The sequence below is a fragment of the Rissa tridactyla genome, chromosome 6 (assembly GCF_028500815.1).
Source record: "Rissa tridactyla isolate bRisTri1 chromosome 6, bRisTri1.patW.cur.20221130, whole genome shotgun sequence".
Lineage (NCBI taxonomy): Eukaryota > Metazoa > Chordata > Aves > Charadriiformes > Laridae > Rissa > Rissa tridactyla.
This window is the reverse complement of record NC_071471.1, coordinates 65,796,466-65,818,001: the sequence shown is the minus strand read 5'-3', so window position 1 is coordinate 65,818,001 and position 21,536 is coordinate 65,796,466. Positions and strand designations below refer to the sequence as shown.

Sequence of the window (21,536 nt, the reverse complement as noted above, 5' to 3'; positions counted from 1 at the left end):
GAGTTCACAACTAGGACTGGAAGCAGTCCCGATCACTGCATTTCTTTATTTTTTTAAACGTATCTTCCGAATTGGACCAGACCAGCTGCTCTCTATGCAGTGTATCCTGTCTGAAATCGTAGACGCCTGAGGACAGTTAAAAGAAAAGGACACCCCCCAGCAGTAAGTCACCCGTGGAACTTCCAGCAATCTTTGTATTTAAGAGCCTTCAATGGATTTTTTCTTTTCCTCATGAATTTACCTAATCACTTTCTAAATCCTGTTTCATGCAGCACCATGAGAATGGTAATCTAATTTTGGCCTCTAAGACATATAATACAAAAACAATAGGAGGCCCATGAAAAGAATGAAATAATTTTGCCAACAGATATTACAAAAGCAGGCAATGACTCCAGTCCAGGGATGAAGAAAATTACTAAAACCACTAATTACAAAACAACCCAGTGCTTCCTGCTTTGAAACAGAATCTATTTAGACTTTTTTACTTTTTTTAAAAAAACACAAAACCACCTGTAATCGCTTTTCTAAGCTTGTGATATGGATGTTTGTTTCCTTGGTGCCATGACGTGAACTTCAGGGTGTGCCTCTTCCACTGGTCCTACTGTCACAAACACACTCCTAAACCCAAAGATCCTTGTACCAGTCACGAGACGGGATGAATCAGGACAAACCTTCCCAGGGTGTCACTACTCTTTGCTTAGAACAGGAGAACTGGCTGAAACACACGTCCCTCCTGTGAATTTATGCTACATGTTCTCTATTAAATTACCGGGCTCTATATATTTTGCAATCTTTGTACACCAGCACTGTTGCAATCTCCTGCAAACTGTTGAAAATTGGTTTTGAAGTTCTAGACTTACAGGTTTGTTGCTGCCCTAAATTGATTTGCAAAACAAGAGAGTATTTTCCTTATTTAAATATAGGCGAAACATCCCTTTTAATAAACTCTCCCCTAGTACTTTTTAAAAAAATCAAATATACATATAGGGTCTTTTTTTTTTTTTTTGCATGTCTACCATCCTATTTAATAATTTTTATCTGTTCGAAGTGCAAATAGTTGAATATATTCTACACGGCTTGACAAAACTCTTTGTAGCCAGGGTAGAAATTAGTGAGATTGCATACACCTTTCTATTTATCCAGAATTCCAGAAAATGCCAATAGCAACTTCCAAATTGAAGCCAAAGTAAAATATGCTATTAAAGGTCCTTTTTAGATGGTATTAAGATGAATCTTTTTTTCTCCTCTACCTGAGAAATTTAAACAATTTGCTTTTCTCTTATTTCAATCCTATTTTATGTTATAGAACACTTTTTGCACATCCTTTTTGTATTCATGTTAACACATTTGCTGCTACTTCCCTTTATTCTTTCGTTCTCATTGAAAATGCTGAAACACGCCTGATTCTTGCCTCATAACGTGTCTTTAAGATAACATGGCTCCCGTTGAAAGCGTTCCTGGGAGAGGAAAAAGCGATTACCGAGCTGAACATTTCAGAGGCTCTTAAGCTGCCATCAGGTGCACAAAATGTGCCAAATTTCCTATTCTGCTTGTTTAACAGAAGAAAATAGTCAATTGAAACATCTGCAACGTGACTTTTTTTTTTCTCCTGCTGTTCCTCCTGACCCAAAACCAAGGCTGCTGTTGCCTTTCTGAATATATTACTCCTTATCTGAAAAGCCATTTAGTTGCAAATCCAAAACCTTTCCATTCTTACTGCATATGCCTATAGTAGCCACGGTAAAGGCCCATAACAGAGCATTTCAAACACTGGACTAATGACCTCTCTGGTATTTCTATAGAAATGCTCGGTTAAACACCCAGGCATTTCAACTTTCAGTCACAAGACTTATAAAAAATTCATACTCTGAATCTCTAGTTTCAAACCACAGCACTGCATCATTAAGAGCTTTCCAATCCTCCCACCCCACACACTTTACGAAGGGGGAAGGGAAAGAGGGCTTTTATCTCCCTGGCATTTAAATTTCACATTTTCTTCTCCTGTTGTTTGCATTTTTAAGTAGTTCTGGAGGTTGACAAAAAAAAAACCACCAACCAACGATGTAAGCCTGAGCATTTTTTTATTCTATTAAAATACAACATTATCCAAGAACCTTTAAGCTAGATATTTGGCTAAAAATAAAAACAGGTGTAAAAAACGGGGTTTATCATTTAAGTAACTTTTGTCTTAATAGTGGCTGTCTTTCAGAAATTATAAAACTTCTATTTCAAGACTGAAAGAAAAGACTACCCCTGACACAGGGAAGCACCTGGAAAAACAACGTGCAGCTGTCATAGTACATTTTCCAGCAGCACGTACAGCTTTGATCTGGCCCTTACATGAGTTTGCTGAATTAGAATAATGGTTATTTTGGAAGTATGTTTATATTTTCCAGTAAAAATATGGTTATTTTAAATGACACTCCTGTAAAGCAAATTTGAATATAAAGGGTCTTCTGGTTTAGTCTCTCAAAATGTTCAAAACGACTCTTTCTGAGGAGTCTCCACACATGTTCTTCCCACTCGCTGTAGCACTGCCTCACATCATGTTTCTTCTTTCTACCCTTGTTCACTGCCTTCAAAGCCATTTTTATAAATGTCTGTTCTTCCTGCCACTTGCCCTGTCTCCTGCACAGGTATCTGTTGCCTCCCCTGAAGGGGTTTTGCATGCTCTGGGAGGCAAGATGCCCCCTTCTCCTTACCCCTCTGACTTTAGCAAAGCCACAGTCTGTCCTACAAAGAAACTGCTGCCCTTGACTGTTGCAGTGGCTCAGTCACTGAGTCGCTGTTGGCTCACACAAGCCAACCGCGGTCTCATGCATATCACAGGCTGAAATACCATGATGTTGTACAAAGTCCTCAGCTTTCTTTTCCTCGTATTCCTTTCCTCCATATGCTTGGCTGTGTTTTTTACTTCATTTATTCAAAGACAGCTTTTAAGCATTGGTAAATAGTTGAAGAGGATGGAAACAGATTTATATCTTATCACCAGTAATAGCAGAGCTTGATAAAATGTTATCTAGGTACTGTTTTCAAAATTTGATGAGCATCTCTCATCAGCAGGAAACAGAGAAGAGGTTCTAGGAGGTGACAGAAATCTCATGAAAACAGATGTTGTCTCTTTGCCCCTCTCCAGGCCCATTTTACTGAAACAAGCATAATCTACCTGCCAACTTTTGAAGAGACTAAATGTCCTTTCTCTTTCATCGCTCCTTGTACATTCCTTGGGCAACCAAGCACCAGTGAAATTGTCACCTTATAGAATCATAAAGGTTTAGGTTGGAAGGGACCTTAAAGCTCATCTCGTTCCAACACCGTGACCTCCCACTTGACCAGGTTGCTCCAAGCCCCGTCCAGCCTGGCCTTGAACACCTCCAGGGACGGGGCAGCCACAGCTTCTCTGGACAACATGTTCCAGTGTCTCACCACCCTCAGAGTGAAAAACTTATTCCTGATAACTACTCTAAATCTACACCCTTCCAGTTTGAAGCTATTACCCCTCATCCGATCACTACATGCCTTTGTAAAAAGCCCCTCTCCAGCTTTCTTGTAGGCTCCCTTTGGGTATGAAAGACTGCTGTAAGGTCTCCCTGGAGCCTTCTGTTCTCCAGGCTGAACACCCCCATCTCTCTCAGCCCGTCCCCACAGTGTTACCAAAGACAGGCCTCTGCTTTGTTTCTAAAATGATTGTTTCTTACTAATCATCTTACTGTGTGAGAAAATAGCTAATTACTGAGTTTCTTACTGTGTAAAAAAATAGTCACTGAGCTGATGTTACAGATAGTGACAATGAGGAGACAGCCAGAAGTAGCTAATCACCAAGGATGGGATAAGAAGTAGTTAATCACTTCAAGGTTCTTTTATACATCAAGAATGTACTCCTATACCAATTAGGATAGAGTTGTGGCTACTTCAAAGAACTTCCTTATTATCTTCAAGAAGTTGGCAAACTTACAGTAAACTTTTACTGTCCTGAGATGATTCAATACCTTCAAAGGATAATGTGAGGAAGGCTCTCCTTACCCAAAAGATCACCGACACACTCACGCTTGTGCAGGTGTTTTGCCAATGCGGCAAAATTTGATACACACATGCGAAGACTATTTGGTCATCCTAATGAATACGTAAGCCTAGGTGCAGTTATGTATTTGGTAGGTGGAATTATGAGACTATTTTGTGCATAAACAATGGGTGAATATCCCCGGTAAGGCATGCTAGATTTGTGGGTTTTCCCCCTAGCACCCAACATCGAATAAAGCAATATCTCCTCTCTACACTACTTTTGCTTTCCAGAGCTTTTATTTCAGGCAACAACAGCAGAGGTGCTCCAGCCCTCTGATCATCTTTGCGGCCTCCTCTGGACCCGCTCCAACAGGTCCATGTCTGTCCTGTCTGAGGGCCCCAGAACAGCAGCACACCCAGGGGGGTCTCGCCTACTGGAGCAGAGGGTCAGAATCCACCCCCGGCCCTGCTGCCCACGCTGCCTTTGATGCAGCCTAGGATGCGGTTGGCTTTCTGTGCTGCGAGCGCACATTGCCGGCTCACTTGAGCTTCCCATCCACCAACGCCCCCGAGTCCTTCTCCTCAGGGCTCCTCTCAACCCATCTCCGCCCAGCCTGTACTGGTGCTTGGGACGGCCGCCCCGCAGGCGGGACGTTTTCCCGTGAGCGGGCAGCTCAGGAAAGCCGGGGGTGCCCCCCGGGGGTGGGTGTCCCTCAGGGGTGTGCCCCCGTCGCCCCCTCACGCACCGGGCTGCCCACTGCCCGCGCACCCCAACCGCGCATGCGCCCGCCGCGCTGTGACACCACACCGCGCAGCGCCGTGACGTCCGCAGCGAAGCTTTCCCGATTGGACCAATGAGGGCTGAGCGGGGGGGAGTGCCGTGCCGCCGTTGGCCGGTCCCGGCCCCGCCCCCTGGCCGCTGGGGGGACCCGGATGAGGCAGCCTGGGGCGGCCGCGGCCGTTAAACGCCGGCCTGCGGGCGCGGCCCCCGCCATGGCGGCGGCGCGGTGAGGGCAGCGCGCTCGGGGCGCGGCGCGGCGAGGATGCTGCTGGTCTATGTGAGCCTGCTCTCGGCGCTGGCCGGCTGCTTCCTCACTCTCCTGCTCCAGCTCCTGCTCCTCTACAGGAAGAAGCCGGAGCCCCCCGGGGGGGACGGAGCCTCCGGCGGCCTCGTCTACGCCCGCGTCGCGGCGGACTGCAGCCTCAGGGACTACCTCCAGGCCTCGGAGCCGGCCGGTAGCCAAGCGTCTCCGGAGCCGACCACAGCCTCAACGTCGGCCGCCGCCGCGTCTCCCGCCGCCGCCGCCCCGGGCCCGGAGCCCAGCGCCAAGCAGCCGCCGCAGCAGCCAGAGCCCCCTCCGGCCCCCTCCTCCCGTGAGGAGACGTGCCACTTCCTCAATGCTATCTTCCTCTTCATCTTCAGGGAGCTCAGGGACACGGCCCTGATCAGGAACTGGGTCACCAAGAAGATCAAGGTGGAGTTTGAGGAGCTGCTCCAGGCCAAGGTGACGGGGAAGATGCTGGAGGGGCTCAGCCTCAGGGATGTCTCTCTCGGCAGCGTCCTGCCCATCTTCAAAGCTGTCAAGCTCATTCGACCTGTGGTCTGCAACGAAGAGGGCTGTCCCGAGGAGCTGAGCTTTGAGGTAGATGTGGAGTACAACGGTGGCTTCCACTTGGCCATCGATGCTGACCTGTTCTTTGGCAAGTCGGGCTACCTCTTTGTCAAGATCTCCCAGGTGACGGGGAAGGTGAAGCTGGTCTTCTCCCGCCTGCCCTTCACACACTGGTCCTTCTCTTTTATGGATGACCCGGTGATACTCTTTGAAGTGAAGTCTCAGTTTGAAGGGAGGCCCATGCCTCAGCTCACTTCCATCATTGTGAACCAGTTCAAGAAAGTTATTAAGCGCAAGCACACCTTACCCAATTATAAAATCAGGTAAGATGTCCTGTGTCCTCAATGTTACTTTGGGTGGCCTGCATTAGAATTGCTGTTTTGCTCTTAATAGGTAAAAAGAGGTTTCTGGTGGCCCTTCTACAGTAGGGGTACTTGTACACTGCTTGTCTGATATCTAAAGCTTTTCATGAAGATAAGCATCGTTTTCCATTTATAGTAGGTGAAAAAGCCATTGCACAGTCAGATTGTGACATGCCCTGAACTGTGTGTAACTAAATGGCAGAATTAGTAGGTATCAAAAAAACTTTGGGATCCTGTCAGGTGTCCCAGTGACAGGACCATGATATCCTTCTTTGGAAAAGGTAGAAGGTTGGCTTTGTGGACAGTGTGTGGGTTTGGGGTGTCCTCCCAAGCTTCTGCCACTGGTGAGCCACCTGGGGAAGTCTTCTGGCTTATGCTTATCTGCAGAGGTAAGGTGGTTGTTGCTTAATGTCAGAAAGGATAAAGTTCACTCTCTAGGGAATATTTCTGAGATCCGATGATAGGTAGTGTACTCTTCCTTTCTGGTTTGCTGAATTTCTTCAGTAACTTTGGGGTAATCTAGAAGTTGATAAGAGAACTAGTGCCACATTTGTGGTAAGTAAAACTGTAGGAGGCCTCATGGTTTGTCTTTTTTTGTAAGGTAGCATATTTTCTTTTATAAATGCACACACTATAGCACAGACTGCATTATATAGTGAATATAATGAAATATTCAGTGATATTCTGTAGCAGAAGTGGCAAGTGGCATCTTTGATTCCACCTTTGTTTCTGATTAAAACATATTAAATGTCTTACCACTGTTCAGGTACCATGTTCCCTTTCTGTCACCACACCTTTGGTCTTACCACTCCTTGGACGCTATTGTTTCCTTTCTCTTTTGTTTATTCTTTCTAGCTTGTATTAAGTGTGAAGTAAGGATTTTTGTTTTGTTTACCACATTCTTCTGCAGTAAGCCTTCTCTCTGAAATTCATCAGAGATGAGTAACTGAAAATGCGTGTATGAATTTTGAAGTGTAATTAGCTTTGCAGTGATGTAATTTTTGAAGACTTTTCAGGCAGTTTTTCTGCAATTGAATTTATAAGAGTTCTCATGAAAGTGGATGTGTAAAACATGCAAGATTTGAAAAGCCCTGACAGGGCGATAAGTAGTTTCTTTGAGTAACATGGTGGTCCTTTCAAATTTTGAGGTACTGAATTGCTTTCCAGAAGAGAGTAATCCCTAGGCAGCAGAGAAGCTGTCAGGAGCTGTTGGAAAGAGATGGAAGCTGTTAGCTGTGTGGAAAAGCCTGAAGGAGTGGCTGGGATAGCACAGTCATGGTGCAGAGGGAGCACTCTCAGTGTACCTAGAAAGAGCAAGTAGAGCTTTATGCTCTCTAGACAAGTTTTAGGGTGCCTGTGGAATGAGTGGTGATGTGCTCCTCCCCTTCAGCAGAGGAGGATAGACATCCGCATTTTTCCTCTGGGAGATGCCCCTGGGCAGTAGGGTGCTTTCATCATTTTGTTAGAGGTCATGAATTTTCCACATATTTCTCAAACTTTCTGCACCAGAAAGGATGGACGAGGTGTGTGTGAGCCACTGACATGTTAAAGGGACTGGAGGGAGAAAGAAGGAAAGAAGCAGAGCACAGTGCTTGGGACAGAAATGAGCAGAAGTGTAAGGACAGAAGGTAACTGACATTACGAACAATATAGGAAGCATAAATTATTATAGAACTAGGAAGAATGAACTGTTATTTGAAAATGTTCTCTTTAAGTTATAAGGATTTGGGAATTTGCGAATGCTTGAGAGGGAAATGCAGTATCATAGCTGGTTTTCACACTAGATAGTAGGCTGGTAGCACAGGATGGCAAGTGTTCAGTAAAACAATGTCCAACCCTGTATATGGTGCTTTTGACCTTTAAATTTTATGCCATGTTCTGAACACGTCATTCTGACCCGCTGCGGTGTGGAGGGGGAAGGCAGGGCACTGAGCTTAATGCGCATTAATGAAATTGTCTTAAGGAAGGAAGACTGGGTCGTTGATGTCATAACTGTCTATAACTTTGCCTTTAAAGCAGCAAGTGGGAACACAGACTCCTGCGTGGGAATCTTTAGCTGTCTGTTAACCTTTAGCTGTCCACAGTTGCCCAAGGTTTTGTAAAACACAGACTGAAAACACGTATTCTCCACCAGCGTGACTCATCTGAGTTTGTGCAGGTAGATCCCTAGACAGCAAAACTTGGTAACAGTCGAGTAGTAACAATACACTCTGACGTGGTGGCATAGTTGATAATTGAGATGTTACGGTTTAGACAGTGTGGCGAACTGATTTGGAAAAACAAGCCCCCTGCTGATAAGATGCAAAACTTGGTATTTTTAACAGAATTTTTAAGAATACATTGGCTTGGGATTGTGGTATGTTAATATATTCCTTAGGAAAGAATGTACAGGAAGAAGTCAGCAGTGTTTCACAACTGCTTAATAACCTGTTACCTTGCTTAAAGCTTAATTTCTCATCTACAGGGAATGTGCTTATCCTCTCCTCATTTTTTTTCCTATGGCCTATATGCCTTTTGTTTAAGTACATAGTGTTTGCTTCCATGTGTAATTCAAAACCTTTCTGATGTCTCCCTACTCTTGCTCAAGTAACTTTGTAAATAAATCTACGAATGGCAGTAATTACAACCTTGTAAACAAAAGCTCTTGGAGCGTGAGGAGTTCTCATTTCAGCTGGTTAAAAAGGAACACTTTGTTACCATGCTTGCTTCCAGATTGAAGTCCACAAAGGAGTTTTATCTTGTTTCAAGATGCTAAGTAGCATTAAAAATTAAAAGATGCTATTTTCTTTGTCTTTTGTATTAGGCAACTTCTAGAGGCTATTACATGGTAGTGAATGGCATCAGAACTCTTGTCAGTAGTTGATCTTGAACATCCTGTAACTAAGTTTTGTGTAAAGCAGGTTCCCCCTCCCTCCTTTGTTATTTAATTGTAAAATGCTGCATTAAAATTGTGTTGTATCTTCACATGTATACTGCCTGTTGCTACAGCCAAATTATACACACATACTTTTGTATTCTATACAGTTATGTACAGAATTTTATGCAGCAAAGCAGTGATTAGTAAGATCATCATCTTTTGTATCGTGTGTTGTTAGGAGTGGCTATGTGCGTAACTAGCTTTAAAGTGGAAGAAGGCATCTTGCTTTCCTGATGCACTCTTAAGTGTCTATGAGGGAAGGCAATGTAGACTAGTAAGTGCATTTTAAAGTTTGCCTAGCATTTTATGTACGACTTTCAACATAAAAGCAATTGTCTACTAATTGGAAGAAGGAGGTATACACTCTATGTCTAAACAAATAAGTAGTAATTTGTATTTTATTCTAATAGTGTGTAATCACTGTTCTTTGGCTCTGTAAGAAATGTGTTTGTGTCTGGCAAAACACCCTATTTTGAAGCTGTTCTGCCATTGAATGGCAATTGCTATCTCATAGTAGAATTTGGCTAAATCTCTGGAAGCAAGGCTGCTGGTAAAATTCAGTGAATGGTAGGCTTTTTTATCTTTTTTTAATCATTATTAATAAAGGATTTGTACAATTCAGTTGGTAGTAGCAAGAATTATTACTGTTTTATAGCAACTTTAATCTTAAAGTATGTGTTTTTGCTTTGTAATAGAAATGCAAACAGCTTTTCTGAAAACATTGTGGTCTGTCAGAAGTTTCTTGTTCAGAAGTGGGGAAGATCTAAAATGACAATATTTTTTTTTCTTCTTCTCCAATATACATGAGTTCTGGTGCACTCTTGAGAAACCAGATAACTGTGAGCCAAGGTGTGGTTTTTGTTTGTGTTTTTTTTTTTTATAACTAGCCCTAACCTCAGTGAGGTAATGAAGAATTGTAGGTATCATTTATTTAGCTCTATGTATTCCATAACTCCGTTTTGACTTGAATCATAGAATGTTTTAGGTTGGAAGGGACCTTAAAGATCATCTCGTTCCAACCCCACTGCCCTGGGCAGGGACGCCTCCCACCAGACCAGGTTGCTCAAAGCCCCGTCCAACCTGGCCTTGAACCCCTCCAGGGATGGGGCAGCCACAGCTTCTCTGGGCAACCCGTTCCACTGCCTCACCACCCTCAGAGTGAAAAATTTCTTCCTGATACCTAATTTAAATCTGCGCTCTTCCAGTTTGAAGATGCTACCCTTCATCGTATCACTACATGTTTTTGTAAAAAGTCCCTCTCCAGCTTTCTTGTAGGCCCCCTTCAAATACTGGAAGACTGCAATAAAGTCTCTCTAGAGCCTTCTCTTCTCCAGACTGAACAACCTTACCTCTCAGCCTGTCTTCATAGGAGGGGTGCTCCAGCCCTCTGATCATCTTTGTGGCCCTCCTCTCAATTAATTGTTTAAATTATACCTTTTTTAGTTCTAAGTCAAGTTGGTCAGTGGGTGGAGGTTGAGAATGAACATGGAAAGCCTTGACTTCCCTGTTGGGTGTTTGTGATGTCAGCCATTGGTGTTCTGTGTCTTTCTGTCCCAAAATCTCTAATGGTGGCCCCCTCAGGAACAGCATTCAGTCAGTCTTGCCCATTGGCATAGCTTGACGACACTGTATTTTTCATGTATGTTTCTTTTACTGGAGCAGGATGGTAGATACTAATTATCAGCACAAAGTGGTGTTTATCTAGGGTCTGAATTCAGCCTTTGGTTTTTCATTATATACACTCAAACAGTTCTCTAATAGTACTATAGACACTGTTCGTGTTGGTTTTAACTTTCTACATTGTGTCCTTGTGTAGGATAAAGTGGTTAACACCAAGCTGTAGTTACTAGCATTACCGTAGCACGTTTACTATTTAGAGACATGTAGTGAGGACTATTTCAGGTGTCTGTCTCCTTGCTTGTAGTGTTGCAGTGGTCAAAGGTTCATCTCTGAGTTCTCTAATGAGCTGTACCTTTCTCGTTAACCTATTATTAAGCTGCTTATTGGTGGCAACCTTGATATTCCCCCATCATGTCAGGTGCACACTAATTATGCTGTATTCTCTAGCCTATTCTTAAGTCAGCTGTAGTTTTGCTGTTTTGAACAGGTCCTGATCCTGCTTTGTGTAGGTTTTGGAGAGCTTTGGGTTTTGGGTTCTTTCTAGGCGAAAAAAAATACACTTTGCCATAATGAAGATACAAAGCCCTTTGTGTGTGTGTAAAGGGTGAGGAGGAAGTACTTGTAGTCTAGTGTCCCTGCAGAATTTAATTTCCCAGTATTTCTTAATCAGTGATGTAAAAAATCTGACAGCTGCTGGTTTTTTTTCTAAATTTAAGGTCTTGCAAGTTCATCCATTTAGATTCTAAGCAGATTAGGTATTGCCTAAGCAGTGAGTTAGTTCTGTGTATTTTAAGAACACTTGGTTTCTCAGTTTGCTATGATTTTAAAAAAAGCTAATATTTTGTATTGATACTAGCCTGCGTGAGAAACTATACTTCATTTTAATGCATGCTACCACATAGTGGAATAACTTGCTTTTCTTTAGAAGTAATCCCACAAAGGATTACGACTAACATGTTAGATCAGGTATTTAGATGACCTCTTGAGGTCCCTTCCAACATGAATTATCCTTGGAAAATTTGCAGTATAGTTGGTTGTGTTAAATAGTTTTATGCTTTATTTAGAAGCTGGGGCTATACTGAATTTCATTGGGAAGAACCATTAGACAAGCCTATTTTAATTTACCATTATAGAATGCAATTTGAGAGTTACACAGCAGTTTCTTATTTTTGGCAAAACTTAAGCTAAGTAATGTAAGTAGCTATTGATTTGAAGTGTGTTTTATAATAGAAATGACTTCATAATATGGTAATAGAGGTATTGGAAGAAGTATACAATTTAAAAAAGTATGTATTATTCATATGATGAGGTTATACTCAGAAATACCAGAAATAATCTTAGCGATTGGGATTATGAGCATGTCTTCAGAAATCAGCAGCCTGTAGAGGTACCTACTTTCTTTACAGCTCTCCTAAGGCAGAGGATATGGAGATTCTTTTCCTGAGTGGATTTCGACTTCAGTTGTGATATGAATCTCTCTTACTGGTTAAATCTGTAAGGCACTCCTGTTCGAAGTTCTCATTCCTCTTGCTGCTGAAAGGAAAAGAGGTGGTTTTATTTTATTTTTCTTTTAATGCCATGCCTAGTCCAGATGCAAAAATCTTCTAGTATACAGAAGCATTAAAAAAAAAAACCAGGATCTGAGTCCTTTCCTGCCGCGCAAAAATTGAAGCGGCACTGTGATGCTTGTGGGTTTTCATACTGTTCCAGAGAGGTGGTGCTCTGAATGATGCCGGCACAAGGACTTGTTCCGCTAATGGCAAAGCGACGATAATTGGAATCAGTAGATCTGTCTGTAGACAGATGCTTGGAAGGTTATCTTTGTAGTGCATGGACAAGTAGTTTTTCTTATTCATACAGGAGTTAGATAAAAGGATCTGTAGGCAACCTGACATGCAGTAAACAAGACCAAACCCTGGAATATTAAATATTTTCATTTTTTCAAGGGTGCTACATGTGTAGAAGGAAGCTTTTTGTAGTGCAGAGCTTTTTACTGTCTTTATTTTGGGAGTGGTCTATCTCAGACATACATTGTGTCTGGAGGGTCTATAAATACATGTTTCTTCAGATTAAACTGAAGTATGTCATACAAAATATGTATGTAAATCTCCTTATGTAGGTATCGGGTTCAAAACCTATTTGTTCTAGGTGTTTTGAAACCTTTTAGTCTTCTTTCCCAGCTCAGCACTTCAAGGCTTTCACACTGGAAAGATCTAATTCTGAAAGAATGCCAGTTTGAAACTTGCCCATTATAAAGTCAGATTTAATGAATGATCAGCTACAGATTGGATATTTCCCAGTATACGGGTGACATTCTTTTCAGGTTAAGAGTGAGCCTTTTCCTATGATTAGTCAAAAAATGTTACATTCTCTTTTCTTACCTGCAAGGGTGAGGACCTAACACAGCACTGACTTGAGATGGATTAGTGGAGAAACTGGGAGACCAGAGGTATAATTGGGAACGACAAAAAAAACAACTTAATTGGAGGGAGAAATGGATGAAGACATAAAAGAAAATAAGTTTTTGGTGATTACTGTTTGCATTTGCTCTAGATAGCACTCCCAGAAACATTAAGGTTAATTTGTGTGACAGGAAAATAAAATCTCCTTCAACTTTTCTTACTTGAAACAGTATATAAAAGATTCTCTGTGCAATAATAATGAAAATTACCTCACTTAACACCTTTACTGCTTTGTATTTAAAAATTATTCTTGATCTTAGTCCTGCAGTGAACTTCTTTCACGTGGATAGTGAATGAAAGCTCTGAAAAATCTGATAAGATTTATTTGGTACTTCATGGCATTTTGCGTGCAGTAGCATTGGGACTTTGCATTTCTGTTCATCTGAACTCTGATCTTGAACATTTAAGCTGATCTTGCTGCTCAGTGAGAACCTTTCTTTTTATTCAGTTGTCATAATTTGTATAGCGTTCCATTCCGTTAAATAAAATATGAAATAAGTAGTAGTGCTTTTTATTTTTTTGAAAGGTAGCTGATTTCAGAGTAAATATAGGGCATATAGAAGTTAATCACATTACTGAGCATCTAACAAATGTCCGAGTGTGGCTTTCAGCCTGTCTGTTGGAGAGGCAGGTGTGTTCAAGCACTAGAGTTGGGCTATTCTAAATTGCCTTCTACAGGCTGTATTATGATTTTAGCTTCTGTGCGTAGCATGACTGATGTTCCTTACCTGTCACACAAAACTGAACGCTGGATTTTCCTTGAAGGAGATTACTCCAAGGAAGAGAGGCACAAAATTTACCTATAAGAATAGGTAGCTAATACACCTCTCAGTAGCTCATTTAATGTCAAAGTGTATGAGTCTCTTGTAGAACCCGTTTCATATATATTAAGCTTATGAAATAGTTAATCTTTTTATTAGCAAGTGATACTTGATCAGAAAGCTCTGAAATAAGCAGCCTGGGTAAGGACAGTAGGTTTTAGTAATCAGTGTGGTAGAACAGTGTGGTGCTCCAGTGACGGCAAAGCTTAGTCTCAGGCTGCCGATTTCACTGCGGGAGCTAGTCCTTTCATGTTACTGGGTTTCTATGGGAAACTGCTTATTCTGCATTCCTGCAGAGATTGCCTGAAGTCACCTGATATGCTCCTGTGTTTACAGTTCATGTTCACACTTGTTTGATTTAAAACTGTTTGAACATTTGATTATTCTTGATGTTACCGTTCCTTAAAGAATAGTAAAAGACTTTAAATTTAAAACTTCTACCATTAATAAGCTTTATCGTCTAAAATGAGTATGGAGAAAACATCACATACCTGTGTGGATTGTTCATTTAATAGATAATTTCTGCCACCCTAGTCGGGTAAAATCCATTAATTGCAGAACTGCAAAAACCTTTGCATGATGATCTCAAATGGTGCTTTTGTCCAGAAGAGAGCATTGATCCGCTATTATAAATGTGAGCTTGGAACAATTAGCTTTTTGAGCAGGTTCCATTCTGAATGATACATGAACATCAATATTTTATATAATTAAGAAAAAATGCTCTATGAAAGTGTTTCTTTTGATATTTGAGGATTGAAGAGGGCTTGGTCATAACAGTGGATACATTCTCATTTTGGAAATGAGTCTGGATGCCAGTTTGTGTGAAGGAGATTTGGAGGTCATTATTTTATAAACATTTGTCAGGTTAATTGTGACATACTCAGATGAACACAGAACTTGGAAATAATTTCTTTGAGTAGTTTCTGTTGCAGTCACTGAGTTTCTGGTTAAACTAAAGAATTTACTGCTGGAATAGTGTTCATCTCGGCTGAGAGACCTGAGAAAGATCCAGACAAGTTTTGGAAGCTTTTCCTGTTATTATTTACCTCCACTGTTTAACAAATGGCAGTTTGTGAAGTGCACAAACCAATCAAATCTAGGTTAGAATTCAGACCTTCACGATGTTCAGTGATCCCAGCCAGCGTATCTAGTAAATTAATGAAAAAAAAAAAAATCCGCAAAAAAGATGCAGTTGACAGATAGGTTTGTGTTGCAAAGAAAGTTTCTCCAGTACAGTTAGAGGTCCCAACCAGCTGTGAAATAGTTGTGTATGTGGAGTCATGGATGTGGGTGCTCCTAAATCGCTCTCCCCAGCAAGCTGGGTATATGCAGTGCTGGGTTTGGTAGCTCAAATGTCTGCATCACACCTGCCCCAAGCCATGTGGGTGCATCTGCCTCCCTAAGCATGCTTCTTAATAAGCCCTCTGGGGACTTGGGAGTGTGTGTCTCTCTACTGCGGGACCCAGCTGGAGCCCAGCAGCATTTTCAACCTATCTGTGGCCATATATAACTATGAAAACTGCCAAGGAGATGCTAGGTGTAGCAGAGAAGAAACAAAAGAGAGGAAAAACCTTATTTTTTATGAGGTGAGAGAAAGGCAGAAATTGTTTTCAACTCTGTGTTGGGCTCTGGAGACCTACTTTGTGGGCATTTTTTCCCCCCACTAGCTGTTGTCCTTCATTTTAGCCTTAAAACCACATGGGAACAACTTACCTTTATAATTTCTTAATTCCCCTTTCAGCTTGCAGCTGTGCTAGAGTTCAGCAGAAGGGTCTGTGAGGAGAAGCGTACCCAGCCCTCTCCATTAAAGCTGTTCTGTGTAGTGGAAAATACTGGGATTCTACTACAGCAGTACAGTTTTCACATTTTTGAAGACTTACCAGATGTCATAAAAAACTGTCTGCAATAGAGAGTGTATTACAGAGATCAGCTGATAGAGTTAATCAGACTGTTACACATACTCACAGGCAGTAATTAATTGCCAGATATGACTAGCATAAAATTAAATTAGAATAATCACTTGGGAATACTTTTTTTTAGCAATTTTGTGTTGCTTTTACTGTAAAACTTACAGGGACAATTTGAGATGTAAATTTACAAAATTATTTCTTAATTTCTCTGCAGATTTTTAAATTATCTCTGAATATCTAGTGGAACTCGTAACACTTACATATTTGTTCCTGACTCTTTTAACTTAGTCTTAGTGCTAAGCTTCAATATATTTTCCTGCATCAGTTTTAATGGCAACATAGTTATGAAAAGTGCCCATTCAGAAGGAAATGTGTACAAATATTACAATCTGCTTGTGTAATGGCATTAAGTACAAGTTTGTGTTTGCCAGTGTCACTGAAATTAAGATTCTAATACTACATATGCTTTAAGTGATGCTAAAACCTTGGAAAAATATCCTGTCAAATGATAGTGTATTTTAAATGTAAGCCATTATGTAGTAAGAACTAAAATGGAAATTTACTTGAATGTTACTTGTGTAGTAAATGACTTAAACCATCATTCGTGTTTGCCTGAGCTAAAATAGGAAGAGTAGAAATTGAAGATCATGGACTTGCAGTGACATGGCAGAAGGCTTCATGGTGGTGTTCGAATCACCACTGTGAATGATCTGGCTTAGTGAATAATTCCCAAGCAATTAAACAGTGGAAATGATGCAGTGTAACTCTGAAAACTTCAACAGTTTGTATTTTTTTTTTAAGAATAATTCTGCATACTTGCTAACAAAACTTAATGCAGTATGGTAGAATAAACAAAACAAATTCTAATGTTGCCAAGCAGCGAGCCCAGTGGATTACAAGGGGAGGTGGGGTGGGAACAGCAATGTTAGCCAGTGGTATTGTTTTAGAACAATACTACAAAAACACAGATATTTTTTCTTTTTTTTTCCCCCCTTGTTAGTCTGAAAGAAGGGCAAATTAGAGACAATATCCAAATTCATTACGGGGATGGTGGGAGCAGATTATAGTAATTTGAGCATCTGCTTCTTTCAGATGTAATCACAAGTCCCAACTGTAACTTGCCATCAGTGATGCAGGATTTGCAAAGTGCAGGAATCCCTCCTGGTAATTAATCTCACAAGCTGTATTTGATTGCCAGCAGTGGTGCCGCAGGTCATATCTATCTAGGCTGAGCTGCTGCGTTATATGATCCTGTCGGTTTACAGCAGGGGCCCATTAATAAAATGCTGTGACTCACAAATGGTGACACCTTTGCTTGGGCGACAGTTGGCAAGTGTAAGCCATGGTGTGTCCCCATCAGTGCCCTCCCTACCATTGCAGTCTGAATAGCTGAGCTCTCTGTAAAATAGATCCTTAATTACTGCTGTTGGCAATTTTAAGGTGAACTGTCAGTCATCTCAGCTTTGAAAATGGTATTACTAATCCTGAGCTAGACTGTCTCTACCACTTTGGGAAACTTTAAGGGTGTGAATTGGACCATCTTCTGCTTGTCAGAAGTGATGAGATAAATGTAGATTGAGGAGAAGCTTCTGTAGCTCCAGCATTTTTAAAACTAACTGAAGGAGTGAGGATAAACCTTGGAAAGCTATCATGTCTAGAATTCAGAACAGATACAAATATTTTTTCACATTTGGTTTACAACTGTCAGACTTTTCAGCAGTGAGACAGCGATTTTCTGTCTAAGAGGATGTTGTTAGTTCTTGTATAGACAGAGGCTAGTGTTTAGAGCAGAGGACTGAAACTTTTGAGCTCAATGAATGAGTCATGTATAGAACTTAGACTTTTATTAGAACATCAGCATTGGTTTTTCTCTGACCAGGATTGCAGAGAAATGATGTTTGTAGAGAGACTTGAGACCTCTTTATTTACTGGAACCAATCTCTAATCCAATTGCTAAAGGTACAGTTTTGTGGTGGCTTGGGTTTATTTGTTTGGTTTTTTTGTTGTTGTGTTTTCTTCCTGCTGATGTTCTCCTTGAATGCCTAAAAGCTGGTTGCTGCACCACAACGGCCTCTCTTCCAGCTCCGCGTGAACAAGAGCATAGTCTGCATCTTCTGTCCCATTTGGAGCAGAGCCACAACGATTCAGGCTTCCTGGTTAGACAGGGAAATTCTGTCTTTGTCCTGTCTGAGACTGAAATATAGCAGGATTTTGATCTTTCTCTTAATTTGAACCACCAGTTGCCTTCAGCTAGGTCACATACAATTTATAAAAACCCAACACATGAAAACTCAGAGATCAAACGGGCATCGACTGCACTGACTCAACTAAGCTATTTCAGTATTTGTGGAATTTAGAATTTGGGAAACTAGTATTCTTGAAATGCAAAAACGTCTGTGCGTGGTCAAATTGATCTTGCTTGTGCAGATAAGAAAGTAGTTTTGATAAGCCTGTTTCAAGGTTTCTTTTTTACCCCTGGCTAGTCCAATACAGACAGCAATGACAAATCCTTAAGACTCTTGTTGCCATAATTACAATGATTTCTGTCATGTAAGCAGGAAAAAATATTATATTTTTGGAAGAAGCTACTTGACTATTTACATTTGTTCTTTTATTTGTTCTTGTAGAATGGGTTTTAAAGTTTTAAAAGTGTTTCTCTTGAGTGTCTGATTCGAGATACATTTCAGAGGTACTGATATTGCCATAAGAAAGACTATGGTTTAAGAATCTGGAAATGTGTGAAACATCTTTGGAGAAAGAAAATCGAATAATAAAATCCTTGCTTTTTTTCTGAAGTCTTGATTTTAAAAGTGACTGTTCATATATTGAGAACTTATGTGTATGAGCCTCCCACATGCCCGTGGCAGAATATTCTGTAACACAGTGGGTGGAGTGCTAGAACTGATTTGCAGTTTTCAATAAAATTTCCTAGAAAATAAACCTACTCTATAAACCTACTCTCTTATGGCAATGTTTTTCAGGTTGTTTGTAAGCCATATTTTTATGGGTGTAGGTAAAGCTGAAATTAGTAGATTTCTATACTGAATAAGAGTATAGTTTGGATTACTAAAGTCCCTTGAATATGAAAACTGACACGGTTCTGCAGCTTTGTTCCGTGTGAAATCAGTGGAAGCTGGAGAATTGGTTTTGCAAAATCTACAGTCATGGTACTTTTATTTTTAAAGTACTCATTTAAAAAAAAAAAAGTTACTACTACTTTTTTTTTTCAAAATAAGGATGAGTTCCATTTTTATATCTTCAATGTGAAGAATGATATAAGCTGTTTGCATTACAACACCTAACCCTAACAAGCTCAAATGTTGGCTGATAAATACTTACAAAATCTTATTAATGTGATCATGCGTTTTTAGGAGTGGGTTGTAATATTTTAGAATTTTTGTATAAGTAAACGTCATCTTAAATTACACAGAATAGGGGACTTTTTAATGACTTAAAATACCGCTTTTTTGAAACTTACACACTTTGCAAGTGTGTGACTTGTATTTCCATGAATCGTATAAAAAGGGCAATCTGAAAATGACTGAATTCTCTTCTGTTGTTAGTTGAACCTTTTGAGTACTCCCAAAACTGAAAATAAATTCAGCAGTTACTCTTTCAAAAATATTTTAGATACTAGAATCTTCAAATACAGTAGCATTTACAAAAGCAAACTGATGCTTTACTAAACACAGTCTGACTTCAGATTTTGATTTAATTTTTACTTAGAGTGGTAAACAAAATTCTAAGACTTGCAATGTATACAAAGTAGCCTTATGCTAAAGATGCATTTTTAGCTGGTGGGCTCTTCTGAGATTTAAGGTCTCTTTTTGCCTTGTTTATTAGGATTTAAATGTTCAGTTAATGTAACTCGTTTAAAAAATTCATAAACCTGACAATGTTTACTCTTTATGGCAGTAATTAGTGCTGGAATTCATGTAATACAAGTGATTAATGTGGTCTTAAACAGATATCCAGTAACTTTTAGGCCACTTTTAGCTATCAAACTGCTTTATAAAACCAGAGAATAATTTAAAACTTTTCCCAGACCTTATTCTAGAAAAGCGTTCTCACTTCTTAGCAAAAGCTCTACAAAATCGTAGCCTCTTCCTGCGTTTATGAATGAAGCCGTAAGTCTTTCTGCTCCTCCAAGTAGGAAATGGAGCCCTGAGAGCTTTTGAAGTTTGTTCCTGTCTGTGTTTAGCTCTTAACATTTATTTTTTTTTTTACCATGATTCTGGATATTCTTAACAGATGCAGTGAACAGAAACACATAAGTGCTTGGTTATCTTTGGCCAGATAAATTGATCCCCCCCCCCCCCCCCCCCCCCAGTTCTTAATAGATTTCCTCATGCAACTAAAAATACTGTAGTTCAGTAGGTACTGATAGGAGCAGTTAATTTACGTAATAGTTTAATTAAACTAAGGTATAAAAGACTCCTGTCCTCTTCTCTGTTAAAAGTTGGCTAAAGGACCACAAAACAATCATCCCAGAACAGTGAATACAAATTAATGTGAATGTGGGTCAGGCACTTCTAAAACTAAACCACTGAATTACAGCCTTGTTCCAAGTAGGTGAGTTCTTCCTCCACGGAACTGGCAACTGGAAGGAATAGCAGCATTAATCAGGGGTGGAAAACACCCAAAGTGAGGAGAATAAACTTGATCTGTTTGGGTTTGGTTTTTATTCAGATGTGATTTTGATCCAGACTTTGAGTGGTGGTGGTGGTGAGGGGAGAGCTGAGTCTGAAATATGGCATGAGTGGAGTTAGTCTCTCGTATGAAGGGGCTGTGCAGGCTGCGTGCAGCGGCTGGAAACATTTTTGTCTTTGTATGTGGAAGATCTCAGTATTATGCTACTTTTAGTATAACTTTAATCCTGTATATTAACTAGCTTTATCTTAATTATGTTTTAGTATAGTAGTCTGACCTAATTTCTCATGTGAAATTACTTTTTTTGCTGTTTGCATCTTGTGGTATTTGTTGAGAAACACTTTTGCTACTCGACAGTTTCTTTTAAATATTATTTTTGTAGGTTTTTTTTCACTTGCTAAAATTTCACGTGAAGTTTGATGGCTATTCCTCTTCATATTCGTATTAAGTTAAAATGCTGTTTTTTAACTAATATTTTCTTAATGATGGGCCATTTGAATTGTAGATTTTTGGACAAACAAGCTGATAAATTTGTGGAGGGAGACTGATAATTTAAAAACAAATTGAAAACACACTATAAGCATCTAATATAAGGCAATTTTGAAGACTTTTGTTAATGGCATGCCATATCCAAGCAGGGTTTTTGGAGGGGGGGAGGGGGTGTGTAAGTTGTGTGTGTTCTTATGTAGCTACGATGTGCCTATTTTGTTCCTCTGGAAAAGATGAAAAGTTTACAAAGGCTTAATAAATATAGTTTGAAAGACAGTAAAATCTGTCCCCCACAAAATCTGCCTTCTGATAGTTGTTTAGTCTAATTTCATAGGTTTGGAATTGAAAAGGCAGGAGGCTTTAGGATATATGGATTGAGTTGGTGTAATCCTGGTTCGTAGGTCAAGGGTTTGTGACATGAGCATGAATTTTGACCTTGCTGAATAAGGACATGGCAGTGTTAGACCTCACTTGAAAGGGGGGGTCTAATATAGTTGCAATGAAAATCTGCCTCGGAGAGCCTGGTAGCAGCTCAGCAGTGTTTGGAAAGGTACCACATTTCTTGTAAGTACCTTTTGGTGACATTTTCTCAATTGTTGTGCTGTCAGGAGCAACTCCTAGGTTTCCCCATGCCATTGTCATGGCTTAAACGCTTTTTCTCGGGCTGCAGCACTGAATGGACTGATTGCA

At 40.4% G+C, this 21,536-nt stretch overlaps 1 protein-coding gene across 1 annotated transcript in view; it reads left to right on the top strand.

The window, feature by feature from the left end:
- Window positions 1-4,930: 4,930 nt before the first annotated feature.
- Window positions 4,931-21,536, top strand: part of PDZD8 (PDZ domain containing 8) — a 65,018-nt gene continuing 48,412 nt past the window's right edge. The window contains exon 1 of the mRNA XM_054204790.1: window positions 4,931-5,938. Coding sequence (XP_054060765.1) covers window positions 5,046-5,938 — 893 coding nt within the window. The 5' untranslated portion in view covers window positions 4,931-5,045. The remainder of the gene's footprint in view (window positions 5,939-21,536) is intronic.